The sequence below is a fragment of the Chiloscyllium plagiosum genome, chromosome 4 (assembly GCF_004010195.1).
Source record: "Chiloscyllium plagiosum isolate BGI_BamShark_2017 chromosome 4, ASM401019v2, whole genome shotgun sequence".
NCBI lineage: Eukaryota > Metazoa > Chordata > Chondrichthyes > Orectolobiformes > Hemiscylliidae > Chiloscyllium > Chiloscyllium plagiosum.
The window spans coordinates 104,262,061-104,277,793 of NC_057713.1; the positions used below are offsets into that span (position 1 = coordinate 104,262,061).

The window sequence follows — 15,733 nt, forward strand, 5'->3', positions numbered from 1 at the left end:
TTGGTGTATGTGTGCAGGTGTGAGACACAGTGAAAGACACAAAGTGCACCAATCTTTATCCAATTTCCACCACCAGGAAGATAGGAAAACACCCGGGTGGCCAGTGACAAACACTGCCCTTCACATCAAAGGGCAGTGCTGTGTGATCAAAACAGTGAAGGGGAGGGTAGGGACTAAATCAAAATAGAGTTGGTGGGAATGTCCTGTTTTTTTTTATTTTTATTTTTTTTTCGTTTTTTTTCTGGACGAGCTTCTCCTGTTTATTTTTCTTTTCTTTTCTTTTGTTTTTAACCCCCACACTACCACCTAAGTGCGGTAGTGCTTATTTTTTCCCCAGCACCCATGGTGTGTGTGTGCAGGTGTGAGACACAGTGAAAGACACAAAGTGCACCAATCTTTATTCAATTTCCACCACCAGGAAGATAGGAAAACACCCGGGTGGCCAGTGACAAACACTGCCCTTCACATCAAAGGGCAGTGCTGTGTGATCAAAACAGTGAAGGGGAGGGTAGGGACTAAATCAAAATAGAGTTGGAGGGAATGTCCTGTTTATTTTTTCTTTTTTTTTCGTTTTTTTTAATTTAACCCCCACACTACCACCTAAGTGCGGTAGTGCTTATTTTTTTTCCCCAGCACCCATGGTGTGTGTGTGCAGGTGTGAGACACAGTGAAAGACACAAAGTGCACGAATCTTTATTCAATTTCCACCACCAGGAAGATAGGAAAACACCCGGGTGGCCAGTGACAAACACTGCCCTTCACATCAAGGGACAGTGCTGTGTGATCAAAAACAGTGAAGGGGAGGGTAGGGACTAAATCAAAATAGAGTTGGAGGGAATGTCCTGTTTATTCTTTTTGAGACACAGTGGAAGACACAAAGTGCACGAATCTTTATTCAAATTCCCACTCCTGTTTATATTTTTTTTCTTTTTTTTTCTTCTTTTGTTTTTTCTTTTTTTTCCTCATTTAATTTAACCCCCACACTACCACCTAAGTGCGGTAGTGCTTATTTTACACTCCTGTTTATATATTTTCTTTTCTTCTACCTTTTTTTCTCTTTTTTTTCCCACACTACCACCTAAGTGCGGTAGTGCTTATTTTATCCCCAGCACCCATGGTGTGTGTGTGGACAATACCGTTACATACAAAAGTGCAGACAATACAGACCCAGCAAGCCCCCCGCCCCTCCCACCTCTGATTTATTTTATTTATTTTATTAAACAAGTTACAAAACAATTTACAAAAAACATTGACAGCTGTACACGAAAGACAGCAGTTTTACAAGGGAGGGGAGCAGCAAAGCTAGGCCCCGAACCCTACTGTTCAACCATTTCACAGGGAGAGGAGGACAAACCTCAAATCCCAGTTCCACATATGACAAGACAGTGACAATGACATTTATACATTAGACAATACCGTTACATACAAAAGTGCAGACAATACAGACCCAGCAAGCCCCCGCCCCTCCCACCTTCCGACCGCTCTAAGGCAGCCCGCCCCTACCCACCTTCCGGTTCACTCCTGTTTATTTTTTTTTTTCCCTGTTTATATATTTTTTTTTTATTGAACAAGTTACAAAACAGTTTACAAAAAAACATTGACAGCTGTACACAAAAGACAGCAATTTTACAAGGGAGAGGAGCAGCAAAGCTGGGCCCTGAACCCTACCGTTCAACCAATTTACAAGGAGAGGAGGACAAACCTCAAATCCCAGTTCCACATATAAGACAGTGACAATGACATTTGTACATTAGACAATACCGTTACATACAAAAGTGCAGACAATACAGACCCAGCAAGCCCCCGCCCCTCCCACCTATGTCCTGTTTATATCTGTTAGCCAGGGCTCCCTGATTGGCTAAGTTTAACAACCCTGATCAAGGATTTCATACTCAATGAGATCCTCCTAGCCATGGTTCCATTCACTACGTATATCTACCCCAATTTCACCTTATACCTCCATGCAGACTTAATGTCAATTCATTAGCACCACACATTCACACACCTCTTAAAGACACATATGCCAATTCACTGACAATTCATTTTTATAACTCTACCTACTCCAAGGTCTCATATGACATTATGCTAGTTTAGTGTCAATTCATGACACTCACCCACTTCCATGGCATGTTATAGCCCCTAAGCTGACAGCATCAACTCATGACCTAATTTACCCTGAGAACACTTTTATGCTGATGTGAACCTAATGCTAATTCATGACTCTCATCCATCCCTTTGGCCTCATACAGTCCCAATGACAACTCACCCATTATTCATGAAAAAGACCACACAAATAAAATAAAGTCCTAAATATCTTTTTATTCCTAACGATATAATAAAAACACCATTGTCATGAAATGCTATTCAATATATTTAAGATCCCAAAATACTTAAACATTATAAAAATAAATACCATGCTCATATTCTATATCAAATAAAGCTTTAATAACCTCTTTAAATTGTCATTCGGTAAATTTAGAGGCCAAGTGTACTAAAGGTAGGTTATGGAAAACAGCCAAGCATTGACAATACTATTATGACAGAACATAGCATTGCATCAATAAACAGCTATGGAACATGATAGAACAGGTTTTCCTTAAAGTGGCAAACAACTTTTTTTTTTGATTTTTAAAGAGCTGGCTATTTAAATGACTTTAGAATATGGTAGTTCCACAGATCTTTAACAGCCATTAAAGCTTATTGCATCTACTTTAAAATGTATTAACTCACGCACACACATTGCAGGATGAAGTCCTTGTCACAGTGAAAATGGAGTCGATTTGAACTCAATTCTAATTTCAAATGGTTCAGCTAAGATTGCATTTAACATGTGGAAATTACATTCTTCTACTGTTCCCTCACCTCACCTCCAAACAAAATTATTTTTGGTAAATCTCCTCAGCGCCTTTTCAATGACCTCAGTCTCCCATCTTAATGCGTGCTGATGGGAAATGAATGCAATACATAATACTTCTATTTATGCAGCCCAAACTCCAAAAAGCCTTCCTAATAACTTCTTCAATATATCCCATCACTATCATATATCTATGAACCTCCAGGACTTTCTGTCCTGCACACCCTTTGGAACTGTTCCATTATATCTGTATTACTTGTCTGCGTTCCACCTTCCAAAATTCATCATCTCACTCTTCTCCGTAATAAGTTCCATCCGACTTTTGTCTGTTCATCCTGTTAGGCTGTTTCAATACTATTACATCCCCACTGTTTGTGAAACCTTCAAGTTTTCTACTATTGCCAACTGTTGAAAGTTATTCTGTATTCCATTTATTGTCATTGGCGATCCCCCAATTCGGGCATAAGTTTTATTCAGGTTTGAATTTCTGCCCATAAGATTTCATGTGTATGAATTCTGAAATCTACAGATCTTTGGACACATGCAGCAGGATGTCCCATGAGGCAAGTAGAATTTGTTTCCTTTTCTTCCCTTCTCTTCTGCTGCTCTGACTCTTCATGAAACACTGTGACTCAATGTGTGATGTAGCCAAATGGGCAGGTTGTTACCGTTTGGAATAATTAGTAGCAATCTCCTCCCTGTCATTAATGTCAGCACAGCCACAGAGCTTCAGAGTGTCTTTGCAGCATTTTCTTCCTCCCCTCAGCTCCTTCCCAGAAGGTTAGCCACGTGACAAAGCAGGATCTTTAGGGGGAGCTGCTTTCAGTCTTCCAGACAAGAAGTGATTCAGGGGTTTGCTGTAGGCCTGTTGAGCTGGCTTTCAGTTAGTCTTCTCATCATTTTCCATGGGTGTATTGAGCAACAGAAACTTTGCAAAGGCTTCTTTGGAACGTCTAAAGCCATATTTTGTCACTTGTGGATTTTCTAAATGACAGGAGGTAGCAGTGCAGGAGAATCCATGTCAGGATTTGCTCAGCTATGGGTAAAATGGAAATACCTTAATGGTTTCCATAGTGTGATTTATCTGCTTTCTTGAAGAAAGGTATTGAGTCACAGAATCACAGAACTCTTAATGCACAAAAGAAGACCATTTAGTCTATTGTGGCCTTCCAAATGAGTATCATGATTTAGTGTCATTCTCATGCCCATTCTATGAACCCTTCACTTTATTTAAATAATCACTCAATGTAATCTTGAATGCCTTGATTGACCATGTCTCCAATACCACAGTGGTAGTTATATTTTGTAAGCACTTGAATCTTTTGCACCCTGATTTGCCCAATGGTGCACTCTCCTAGATATCAGAGCCATAGCCAAACCTGGCATTAAAGTCCTCAAAAGAATGATCTCTTCTTTCAGGATGTCAGAGAGACCTTTAGCAATTTTAATATAGAACATTTCCTTAACATCTTTATCCGTGATAGTGACTGGGCATTAGTGCTGTTGATGGTGGCATGTTTGATATGGCTGAGTAGTTGGTGATAACTCAGGAGTCTCTTATTTTTACTGCGGAGGAGCTACCAGTGCACTTAAGGTTCTATTCCATGATATGAGGGTTGTTTTCAGCCTTTCTTTTTCAATGGGACATCATTTTTTAGGGCAGTCTTTCTGGACTCCTGTCCATCTGGGATGACAGAGGGTATTCTGCTGAGAATGTTTAATCACAGATCCTCATTTCCACCACAGATATCCAAAAAAACCTTCCTGAATCTGTCAACTCTGCGCAGATTCTGGATAAGGAACTGTCAAATTTACAGTCACTCTCCATCGCCACAGGGCTTGCCAAATGGACCTTGGTAGAAGCCTGCACAATATTTTGCTTAAAATGAGGTCCTTTGAGTACAATCATTGTCCACACAATTTTGATAGATCAGGTTTTCATGTTAAGTCACATTAACTAGGGCCGCCATTGAACAACACTGCAACCTCAGCTTGCTTCTGCAAGTATAAGTAATGCCAGCTGAGATTAGTGCTTAGAATTCCACATAATTTCTCTCCTGTGTACTCACTTATCATTATTCAGGAGATCATCTGATTCATAGAATCATAGAATCCCTACAGTGTGGAAGCAGGCCATTTGACCCATCGAAGAGGATCCCACATATCTTGGTAACAGGGATCTTGTTGGGAGCACTTGCTACATGCTAACTCCCTCACCTGAGAAAAGTGATTGAATAGGATGGACCTATCATCATTCTACTCTTTGGGCACCTAGCCGACTTAACAGAGGTGTTTGGTTGGTCGCACTATTACTTCTAACTCAAAAGCCTGTGGATGAAAAGCTACTTCATTAAAACTGGGCAGTGAAGAAAGAAAGCAACTAAAAAAGTTGACAGTAAAGCCTATTGAAACTTAGAAAACAAACCTATACTCAAAACATGACTGCAACTAACATGGAAATGAAGTGAATCAACATTTTACAACAAGTGCAAAACTATAGAAAAATCTGACACAAACAAGGAAGAAAAAATACAAAATATGTAAGAGCATTTCTGGAATTCTTCCCTCACCTTCAATGAAATCTGTCAAATTGGAGAATGGGCCTCAGTCTATGTGAAGGTCTCTCATCGCTATTGCTTCAAAGCATGAACTGCTTTATGTACCAATAAACATTCTTCAACCACATAGTCTCTAGCGACCAATTCATACTCTAGCATCCTGCAAATTTCAAAATTAGTTTACTTCTTTAAAAAAAATGACTTTTTCTGGCCAAAAGATATTTTATTTTGATCATCCTTCCCCTTTAAGAAAAAGCTCCACTGTTTGAACCATTCCATTATAAGATATCAGCAAAGATTTTCTCCATTTGAACTGTTCGAAGAGAGCCCTCCAGCGTGTGCCTCTGGTACAGAATTGCAGCAGTGTATGGCATGCTCAATAATATTGACATTCAGAAAGGTGTAAATGAATGGACAGCTTATAGAGCTCAGAAACAAAATTAAATCTTCGTTGCGCAATATTTTACTTCGAAATGACAACACCATATAGAGTTTCATGCTTTGTAAAAAGCATATGAATGAAAATAATGATATAAAGTTTATTAATCTTATTTATAGAGAACTGCAGTATATTGAAATCTTTCGCATTTTGGTGTACCCTGTGTTCAGGTTACCAGTCTGTTTAGCATAATTAAGTTCTCAGTTATTACCAAGATTACCTTACAAATCTTGATCAGAGCTACCTAGAAGGGCAAGTGCTGGAAGAACGCAGGAAAATCTGTACTTCATTCCAAAACTGGAATAATGTTGAAAACACGCCTTGTGCAAGAATAATGTACGAAGTAATGAAGCATTCCAAGATTCCTTTCCAGTAACATATCAATGTGATGTGGATATTTATTGAAGGTTGTTGTTGTCTCAAAATCTTGAAAGGCTGTATCCAGCAATATTATGGAAACATGCTCAGCACAGACTGTCACAGCCCAAGAGTTTCTACCACCAACTTTTCAAATTCATCTCAGGTTGAGCAATGGGGAAGCACGGTGGTTCAGTGGTTAGCACTGCTGCCTCACAGCACCAGGGGCCTGGATTCAATTTCAGCCTCAGGCAACTGTTTGTGTCGAGTTTGGTACAACTGTGTGGGTTTGTTCCAGGTGCTCCAGTTTCGTCCCACTGCCCAAAGATATTCAGGTTAGGTGAGTTGGCCATGCTAAATTGCCCATAGTGTTTAGGAATGTGCATTAGTCAGGGGTAAACATACAGTAATAGTGGAATGTGTTTGGATGGGATACTCTTCGGAGGGTCAGTGTGGACTTGCTGGGCCAAAGGGCCTGTTTCCATGTTGTAGGGATTCTAATTCTAAATTTTACATTTGCCAGCAATGCCCTTATGCCACCATCTTTGCTTCAAACATCTAGTTCAACTCCCTCAGACAAACCCAAGAGTAGTCTGATTTAACTTGGTTTCCAAAGTAACCTACCTCCAAAACTTCATTCAAATTATGATAAAAATTAAGAAACACTTTGTAGTGGAATTAAGACTATTGGACTTGATGATATCAATTAAATACTGAAATTCTAACAAGCTAAAGGATGTAAATAAATTGCTTTCTTGTGATTTTTGTTGTTTTCTTTCCTCTCTCTAGATCTTTTACCACAATTTACTGCCAGGCTCCGAGTCTTCAAGCGTCCCAACTATTGTGCCTGCAAAACCATACCACAGCACAAAAAGGCACAAAAGGATCCAACTGAAGCAACTGAGTTTGTGGACCAGAGAAGCAAGATGAAAAAATTACAACACATCTCTCTTCTTTACAGTAGCTAAAAGAAATCTTTTGTGGAAGAGTCAGTTCTGTAAAGACAGGGCTCCTAGTATTGGGATATGGTAATTGTACATAGCAAAACTCTTTATAAGGCCCTGCCTTACAATTAAATTAAATTCCTAAAGTCAGGAAGGTACAAAGTATGCTAAATCTATCTTGCTCCAGCTGATGGAATGGCCCAGAAATTCCAAAGAGGCCTGCCTGAGAGGAATAAAACCTTTTAATCTTTAAATTTATATGAGGATGTCAATTCTGTACTGATGTTATTTAATTTTGTAATTATATTTTAAGTTAAGCTACTTGTTTATCATTATGTTGGCAATTGTAAGGTATGTGTAGCAACATGAATATCTTATCATGGTTTGAATTCTGTTTTTCTTAACTTGAAAGAAAAGCAGAATACTCTGAATGCTGAAACAAAAACACAAAATGCGAGAGAAATTCAGCAGATCTGGCAGCCTCTGTGGAAGGAGAAACAGTGATAATGTTTAAAGTCTAATATGATCTTTCTTTCGAACTGAAAGGGACTGGAAAATGTTTTAAATGCTGTTAATAGGGGGAGCAGGAGTGAGTGGAACAGATTGTGAGGTTGCTTAAAGCAAAAGACAAAGGAAGTGCCAATGGTGGTCAAGAAGAGATAGAGATGTCATGTGGGTGTAAATGAAGGTATGCACAGGAGAGACTGGGTTTGTTCTGCTAAAAGCAGAGTCCACAAGAAACAAAAGAGATGCAACTAGGAACTTTACAACCTCAAGAACTCACTATTGAGTTAAAACCCCTTTGCAATTTATTGTCTTGAGAAAACTAGGACTCAATACTGAGTAGTACAACCTTAGTACATGACCTCTGTTCTTCATGTTTCTTATATCACCACCTCACTCACACTGGTCATGACTTGTTCACTTTTCTCTGAGTGGAGTGGATGGTTTTTCTCCTTTTTATACATTCATTTATATCCATTTTACCTTTACCATCATTAACACTCTCCTCATTCTTTTTTTATGAGGGGGCTCTGCGCACCCTCACAATGTGTTTCACTCGCTCAGCCTCCTCGTCTGACAACAACATTTAAAACAACTCAATCCGGCTCCTTTCAGTTCTGAGGAATGGTCATATTAGACTCAAAAGGTTAACTCTGTTTCTCTCTTCACAGATGCTGGCAGACCTGTCATATTTCTCCAGCCACTTTTTGATCTTATTTCCTTTCTCTATTTGCTTTCCTTAAACTTGTGCATTTAAGTCAGATGATCATTGTTTTAAGGTTATAGTCCACAGGAGCTGCCACTTACAGATTCTGTATAGAATTTTGGTAAGGAAGCCTCAGGCCCCTGATCACAACCATATTTCCTTGCCATTTTCAGCTGCTGGACATCTCTGAATCTCAGCTGTTGTTCAGCATAGATGCAGGTGACTGAAAGAACTATCCAATGGTTCTACTCCCCTGATTTTTCTCAACACTCTTTTTGATCTTTCCTTTTCGAAGTTATTATGGCTTCTGCTTCAACGATATCTCCAGAAGGGCTTTCCATATCATAACAATCTTCTCCTTCTGAAAAAAACAAGCTCTATTAACCTCTTCCTTCTACTTTTCCCAATAATTTTAAATTTATGCATCTTTACAAGCTATAATATCTTAGCAAATAATTTTGAAGAAGTGTTTTGGCTCCTTGGTCCAAATTTAAGACTCATCTTTGTCCTCAAAACCATCCTTGACTTTGTCCTTCAAGTTTCTATAACTCACAACAAATTTACGCCAACCTGTGAACTCTGCCTTCCTTCAATTGTGACTCTTTGTGCATCCCATCATCTTCATAGGATGAGTGTTTGTGCCTTCACTTGTCTGAGCTTTAACCAAAGAATTTTCTTCCTGAGAATTTACTACTTTCCATCCTACCTTTTCTTTTTTATTAAGAGTGTGGCGCTGGAAAAGCACAGCATGTCAGGCAGCATCTGAGGAGCAGGCAAATCAATGTTTTGGACATTCCTGATGAAGGGCTTAAGCCCGAAACGTCGATTCTTCTGCTCCACGGATGCTGCCTGACTTGCTGTGGTTTTCCAGCACCACACTCACGACTCTGATCTTCAGCATCTGCAGTCCTCACTATCTCCTTTTTCTCTTTAATGTCTTGGTGCCAATTTTTTTTCTGACTATGCTTTGATGAAGTGCCATAGGGCATGTTATTACATTAATAGTTTTGTATAAATAGCAACTTATAGTTTTAATATAAACACGCATGTTTTCTGCTCTTCATTTAACCAAATATTTTGCACGTTCTCAGTGGAATGTAGGAAAAACATAATCCTTCAAGCTTGTTTTGTCATGCAATTAGAACATCACTATTCTATGTTTCAATTCCAGTTACCTGGCTTTATTATTTGCCTAACAAACGTTCAATTCTGACATTTTCAATTGATCTAATCTCAACTATGAATTGGTCATAGGGTGTGGTAGGATGGTGGGAGGACTACAATTTATTTATAATTACAAGTTCCAGATTTTCCTATCCTTTGTCTGACATCACCACTGAATTGTCTAGCTATATTTTTAAGGTTAGTCCATAATGTTGTAGACTATTCCAGAGGAAATTGTTTATCTCCAATTCTTTAGTCATTTTTACAAAGTATTTATGGAATATATATCTCAGTTACTGTACATCAACTCAAAATGTCCACAGTGTTACCAATGTTCCATTGGAGTCAATCCCAGCTGGATCAACTCTTAATCTTCTATATTCAAGGGAATGCAAGAATAATTCATTAAAAACTGTCTTTGTGATTTAAATGTGTCAGTGTCAGTAATTAATCCGTGTCACTTTCCTCCACACTCAATATATCCTTTCCAAGACACAGTGTGCAGAATTGAGCACAATACTACAGATCTTACTCCAAGTGTTTACAATTGTGGCATGATGTTTACCCTTTTGTATTTCCTTAGAAATAGATTTCATTAATTTATTAAAGTGTCGTACGAGTCAAGTAACTTTTCATGATTTCTATTTATAAATCTCTAATTTCTTTTCTCCTCCCCAGCCCCTACTGCCTTACTACTGAGAAAATACTTTCCTTTCTTCAAGTTTTAAAGTGCCACATTCTTCATATGGCTATCTATTTTGTCTATTCGCCTAATCTGTCAATGTTCTTTTGTAGTTTTCTAATCCCAGCTACTTTATATGGCTAAAAATGCATATGGATGTGTGGTTCTCTATTCCTTCATTTAACTCATTGATAAACATTGTCATGAAAAACTGAGACCATTAGCTGCTCTCTGCCAGCAGGGGTTCTCTTTTTGGAGAAAGTAAGGACTGCAGATGCTGGCAATCAGAGTTGACAGTGTGGTGCTTGAATAGCTCAGCAGGTCAGTCAGCTTCCAAAGAGCAGGGGAATTGACATTTTGGGCAAAAGCCCTCCATCAGGAATGAGGCCTCAAGGTTTTTGCCTGAAACATTGATTCTTCTGCTCCTCAGATGCTGCCTGACCTGCTGTGCTTTTCCAGCACCACGCTCTCGACACGGGGTTCTCTCTGTACCTCTTCTTCATATCTCTACTCTGTAACTATTTTTTAATTAATTCCTTGCCCATGTCAGTATACTGCCTCCAACTCCATACACTTTCAAAGGGTTAAGAGCCTTTTATACCGAATCTTCGCAAATGCCTTCTCTAAGCCCAAGGAAATAGCATCCACAAAATTCATTGAACTACCATGCTAGTAACATTCTTGAGAATGGCAGTCAGAGTGTTAGATGTGACCTAGGTACTGACTCCCAGATAATGACAAGCCTCTGAAATATGCATCAGAGAAACATGGGGCCATCTGTCAGGGACCAGATGCTGGATAATGAATGCAAAGTTCATAGAAATATTTCAATGCTTCCAGAGGGGTTCCACACACTGGCACAGATAATGGAAGAGACCATCCAGACGGTAAGTGCTAAATTGATCCACTCTTCAGTAAATGTAGCTTCATCCATTGACAGACTGGTAATTATCATGGAGAGGTAATCCAAACAGTTCATTCTGAACGCAGTACGAAGAGATCAGGCAGCAAGATTAAAAAGAATGCAGTGAGCAGAAACTGACTTCATTCTGAAGACAGTGCTGAAAAAGGAAGCAACAGATTTAAGAAGAACAGAGAGCGTGGCAGTGATTTCATTCTGAACATAGTGCTGATAGAGGTGGCACCAGATTTAAAGCGAGTATGGAGAGCGGGGAGTGACTTCATTCTGAACGTAGCACCGAGAGAGACTGAGTGTGAAAGAAAATCTAACATCACAGGAAATCTATATGTTTATTGGCTGAAGAGAAGCTGCTGGTAATGATTGAGTTAAATAACTTAAACCTAAAAAAAGGAGTTTATAAAGAAGCAGCAGCTGTTTGGATTTCAAGAGGGAAGAGTAGCAAACGAGGTAAAATGAAATCATGTCGCAGTAAAATAAAATCATAAAGAAGGAAAGTAAAATTAACTTAATTGAAGTTATTAGTAAGATTTTATAGTGGTTGTGTATTTATTCCAAGAGAAAGAAATAATTTTCAGAGTTACAGGATGGTAGTTCAGCTTGGCCAAGTGAAGTGTACATTCTACAGTATGTGTGTTCTCATGGACTTACCATGAGTCCCAGACAAACAGTGTCACCAACTGCACAAGCTTGACCTTTTTCAGGTTTTTGGAACATGAGCAGTGACTGTACTGACTTTTGTGCATCCATGAGACAGAGGAATGTAAATACCGTATGCAGGTAGAAGTGCACAGGCAGAGAGGGGGTGGGTGACTACCAGGTTGTCTAAAGAAACCAGGCAGGTAGTGCAGGAGCCTATCATTCTTGTCAATCATATTGCTGGAAACTAGTGAAGGCATTAGCACCTCAGGAGAGTGCACCCAAAGGGAGAAGAATGGAAGGACACTAATGATAGTGGATTCCATGGCCGGGGGTCAAGCAAGCATTTCTGCAGCATGAAATGTAACTCCAGGATGGTGTGTTGCCTCCCAGCATCAAAAATGTCACAGGTCACCTGCAGGACTCTGGGAGAGGGATCAGCCAGAAGTTGTGGTCCACATTGATACCATCAAAAAAGATAGAAAGAGGGATAAAGGCCTGAAAGCAGAATTCAGGGAGATGGTAAGGGCTTCAAGAGTGGTAATCTTAGGATCACTCCCAGTTCTGTGTGCTAGTAAGTGTTAAAACAGTGAGATTAATTGATAGAATATGTTGCTGGAGAACTAAAGTAGGAGGAGAGGGTCAGATTTCTGAGGCAGTGGAACCAGATTTGGAGCAGTAGGATCTGTACAAGCTGGATGAGTTACATTTTAACACGACCAGGATCAATATCCTTGGAGGGAGATTTGCTAATGCTTTAAGGATTATGGACTTTGGAAACGTAGATGTACAAAAGGGCCATGGTGTCCTTATCAGTATGTCATGGAAGGCTAATATGCAGGTCCAACAAGCTATAGGAAGGCTATTGAAATGCTGGCCTTTATTACAAGAGGATTTTAGTTCAGGAGTAATGAAGACTTGCTTTACAAATGAATTTGGTCAGAACTCACCTGGTCAGTACAATGTGCAGTTTGGTCTCCTTACCTCAGGAAATATATGATTGCTCTTGAGTGAGTTGAATGGAGGTTCACCAGACTAGTTCCTAGGATGGCAGGACTGTAATGAAGAGAGATTGGGCAAACCGGGACAAAGAATGAGACTTGGTGTGATTAAAACCTGCAAAATACTGAAAGGGATGGGCAGGGTTGATGCTAGTAAGATGTTTCCCCTGGTTGGGGAGTCTAGAACCAAGGGTCATAATTTAAAAATTAATGAAGTTGCAATTTTGGACGAAAATGAAGAGTTTTTTTTAAAAGCTTGGAAAATGGTTAACAAACCCCAAAGGGCTGTTGAAGCTCAGTAAAGGTTGATAATGTTTTGATTATCAATGGTGTAAAGTGTTATGTGGGTAATGTGGATGAAAGTTATTGAAGTGTTCGATCAGCCATGATTTTATTGAAAGGTGAAAAGGATTGACAGACTGAACGGCCTATTCCTGTTGCTGTGTTCCTACTCACAGATTGGGTACTGGGTGTATATTGTGGTCGACAGCCTAGTGCCTTCTTCAGTGTTGAAGTCAAAGTGAGAGGGGCAATGTGCCTGGAATTTTTGCAACTATGTAGTCCTCTCAGGAAAGCAAGGAGGACCAAATGGGCCTCAAGCTGGCAGATCAGCTGGAACTGCTGCCATTGGGAGCACCTTTCTGGGCACTTATGCTTGGAACAGACTCTCACCTGCCCCTCTGTGTTTGGCGCCATTGCCTCAGTGTGCTGCAGCCAGAGACAAGCATCCTACACTGAGCCAGGGCTCACAAGGCTTCAAGCAAAAACTGACACCTACTCAGGTCACCACAGGCAAAGGGACATAAATGTGAACAGCCTTCTGGATTCGGGTGCATTGCTTAAGTGTGTTGACAAGTACACCATTCCAGGGAACTGCAGTAATGGACAGAAGAAAATGGGACATAAGGTGTTCTACTCCTCCAAACTGTGTGAAATTTAAAGTCTCCTATTATCATTTTGCTTTTGCAACAGACTTCTTTGATGTTCCTGTTTTTATATCCCCCGCCCTCACCTCTGCCTTCAGGAGATACGTAGAGAACTCCCTATAATACCTTTTTATTTTGTTGTACCAGTTCTACTATAAAGTGTCTACTGTTCGCTCAACTTGACTGAACTCTTCTGTTAAGTTAGTTTAACGTTAATGGTAGTTCAGATTTTAGAATCAAAAATCAGGGAAAATAAGTCAACAGGCACTTGGAAAAGTTTATGTTAATTAAGGCAAACCAACATGGATTTGTAAAAAATAGATAATTCTTGACTAATGTAATTAATTTTTTGATGTAGGCAACAGAGAATATTGATGAATGGAAAGCAATGGATGTTGTCTATATTGATTTCAAGAAACATTTGTCAAAGTACCAAACAAAAGGTGGTTTAATAAAATCAAATGGAATCAGTATTCGAAAAATAATTGACTGAATGCCAGAAAGAAGCAAGTTATGATAAATTAAAGCAAAATACTGCAGATGCTGGCAATCTGAATTAAAATAAGTGTTGGAAATACTCAGCAATTCAGGCATTATCTGTGGAGGAAAAACAATAGTTATCAATTTAAATTAATATGACATCTTCAGAACCGAAGGCAGGTAGAAATGTGACTTTTATGTCATTGAAAGGGTTGGGAAAGGATGAAAGAACAAAAGGACAAACAGAAGGAAAAACAATAAAACTGGTATCTGAGACATACTGATCCAACCAGACTCGTGTACTTTGAAATGGACGCCAGTATGACCAACATATTCACTTCCAAGTATTACTGTTTTCCTGGTGCTTTTTTTTTTCACTTTGGGATATGGGATAACGTAGAGAATTTGATGTCATGCAACAAAAGGCATAGGAAGTGATTTTTGCATTGTAGTATATAAATGAAACATTAGTCAAGGGTAAGAGTTGATGGTAGAATAATGAACAAATCTGTACCGAAGCAAAGTCATAAAAACAAGATTCAGACCGAAACTTGGCAAAAAAAATACTAACTGATTTTTCAGAGTGAGAGATTTTAGACAGTGAAATTCCCTAAGGTTAGTGATTGGGGCACAGTTATATATAATTGGATATTAGAACATAAAGTAAAACTACAAAACTTACTGATTGAAACACTATGAGCAACCCCAATGCTAGACGCAAGACTTTGCTAAGCAAGAGAGAGTTTACTTCAGGGGACGAAGTTTGAATGTAGGAACCATGGGAATGGCCCTGCATGCACAAGAAGCATGGTCAACGACAGGTCAGGTGACATATAAAGTTCATGGAGGTGTGATAGTCCAGAAAAAGTAGATGAACCATATGAAAGCTGAGGGAGCAAAATGTACTAAGCTCCTTGTCTATCTTTCTGACTTCTGGAACCTGTGGTTTCTCTCCCTCAGTCAAGCATTGAATCTGAGATGGACACAGCAAATGTCATCAGGAATCCCTAGAATTAGGAAGGGTCCCAGAAGACTGGAAAATCGCTAACGTGACACCCTTGTTTAAAAGGGAAGTAAGGCAAAAGACAGAAAATTATGGAAGATTACAAATTAGCCTAACCTCAGAGTCATAGAAATGTACAGCATGGAAACAGACCCTTTGGTCCAACCCGTCCATGCCGACCAGATATCCCAACTCAATCAAATCCTATCTGCCAGCACCCAGCCAATAACCCTCCAAACCCTTTCTATTCATATACCAATCCAAATGTCTCTTAAATGTTGCAATTGTACCAGCCTCCACCACTTCCTCTGGCAGCTTATTCCATACACGTACCACCCTCTGTGTGAAAAAGGTGCCCCTTAGGTCTCTTTTTTATCTTTCCTCTCTCACCCTAAACCTATGCCCTCTAGTGCTGGACCTCCCGACCCCAGGGAAAAGACTTTGCCTATTTACCCTATCCATGCCCCTCATAATTTTGTAAACCTCTATAAGGTCACCCCTCAGCCTCCAATGCTCCAGGGAAAACAGCCCCAGCCTGTTCAGCCTCTCCCTATAGG

General features: G+C 39.5%; 1 protein-coding gene across 3 annotated transcripts in view; it reads left to right on the forward strand.

The window, feature by feature from the left end:
- Positions 1-8,279, forward strand: part of LOC122549286 (calcium/calmodulin-dependent 3',5'-cyclic nucleotide phosphodiesterase 1A-like) — a 650,398-nt gene extending 642,119 nt beyond the window's left edge. For 2 of the 3 annotated variants that reach the window (XM_043688810.1, XM_043688811.1), the window contains one exon: positions 6,998-8,279. In XM_043688810.1, coding sequence (XP_043544745.1) covers positions 6,998-7,176 — 179 coding nt within the window. In that variant the 3' untranslated portion in view covers positions 7,177-8,279. The remainder of the gene's footprint in view (positions 1-6,997) is intronic. The other variant, XM_043688814.1, reaches the window with a different exon arrangement.
- Positions 8,280-15,733: the final 7,454 nt, after the last annotated feature.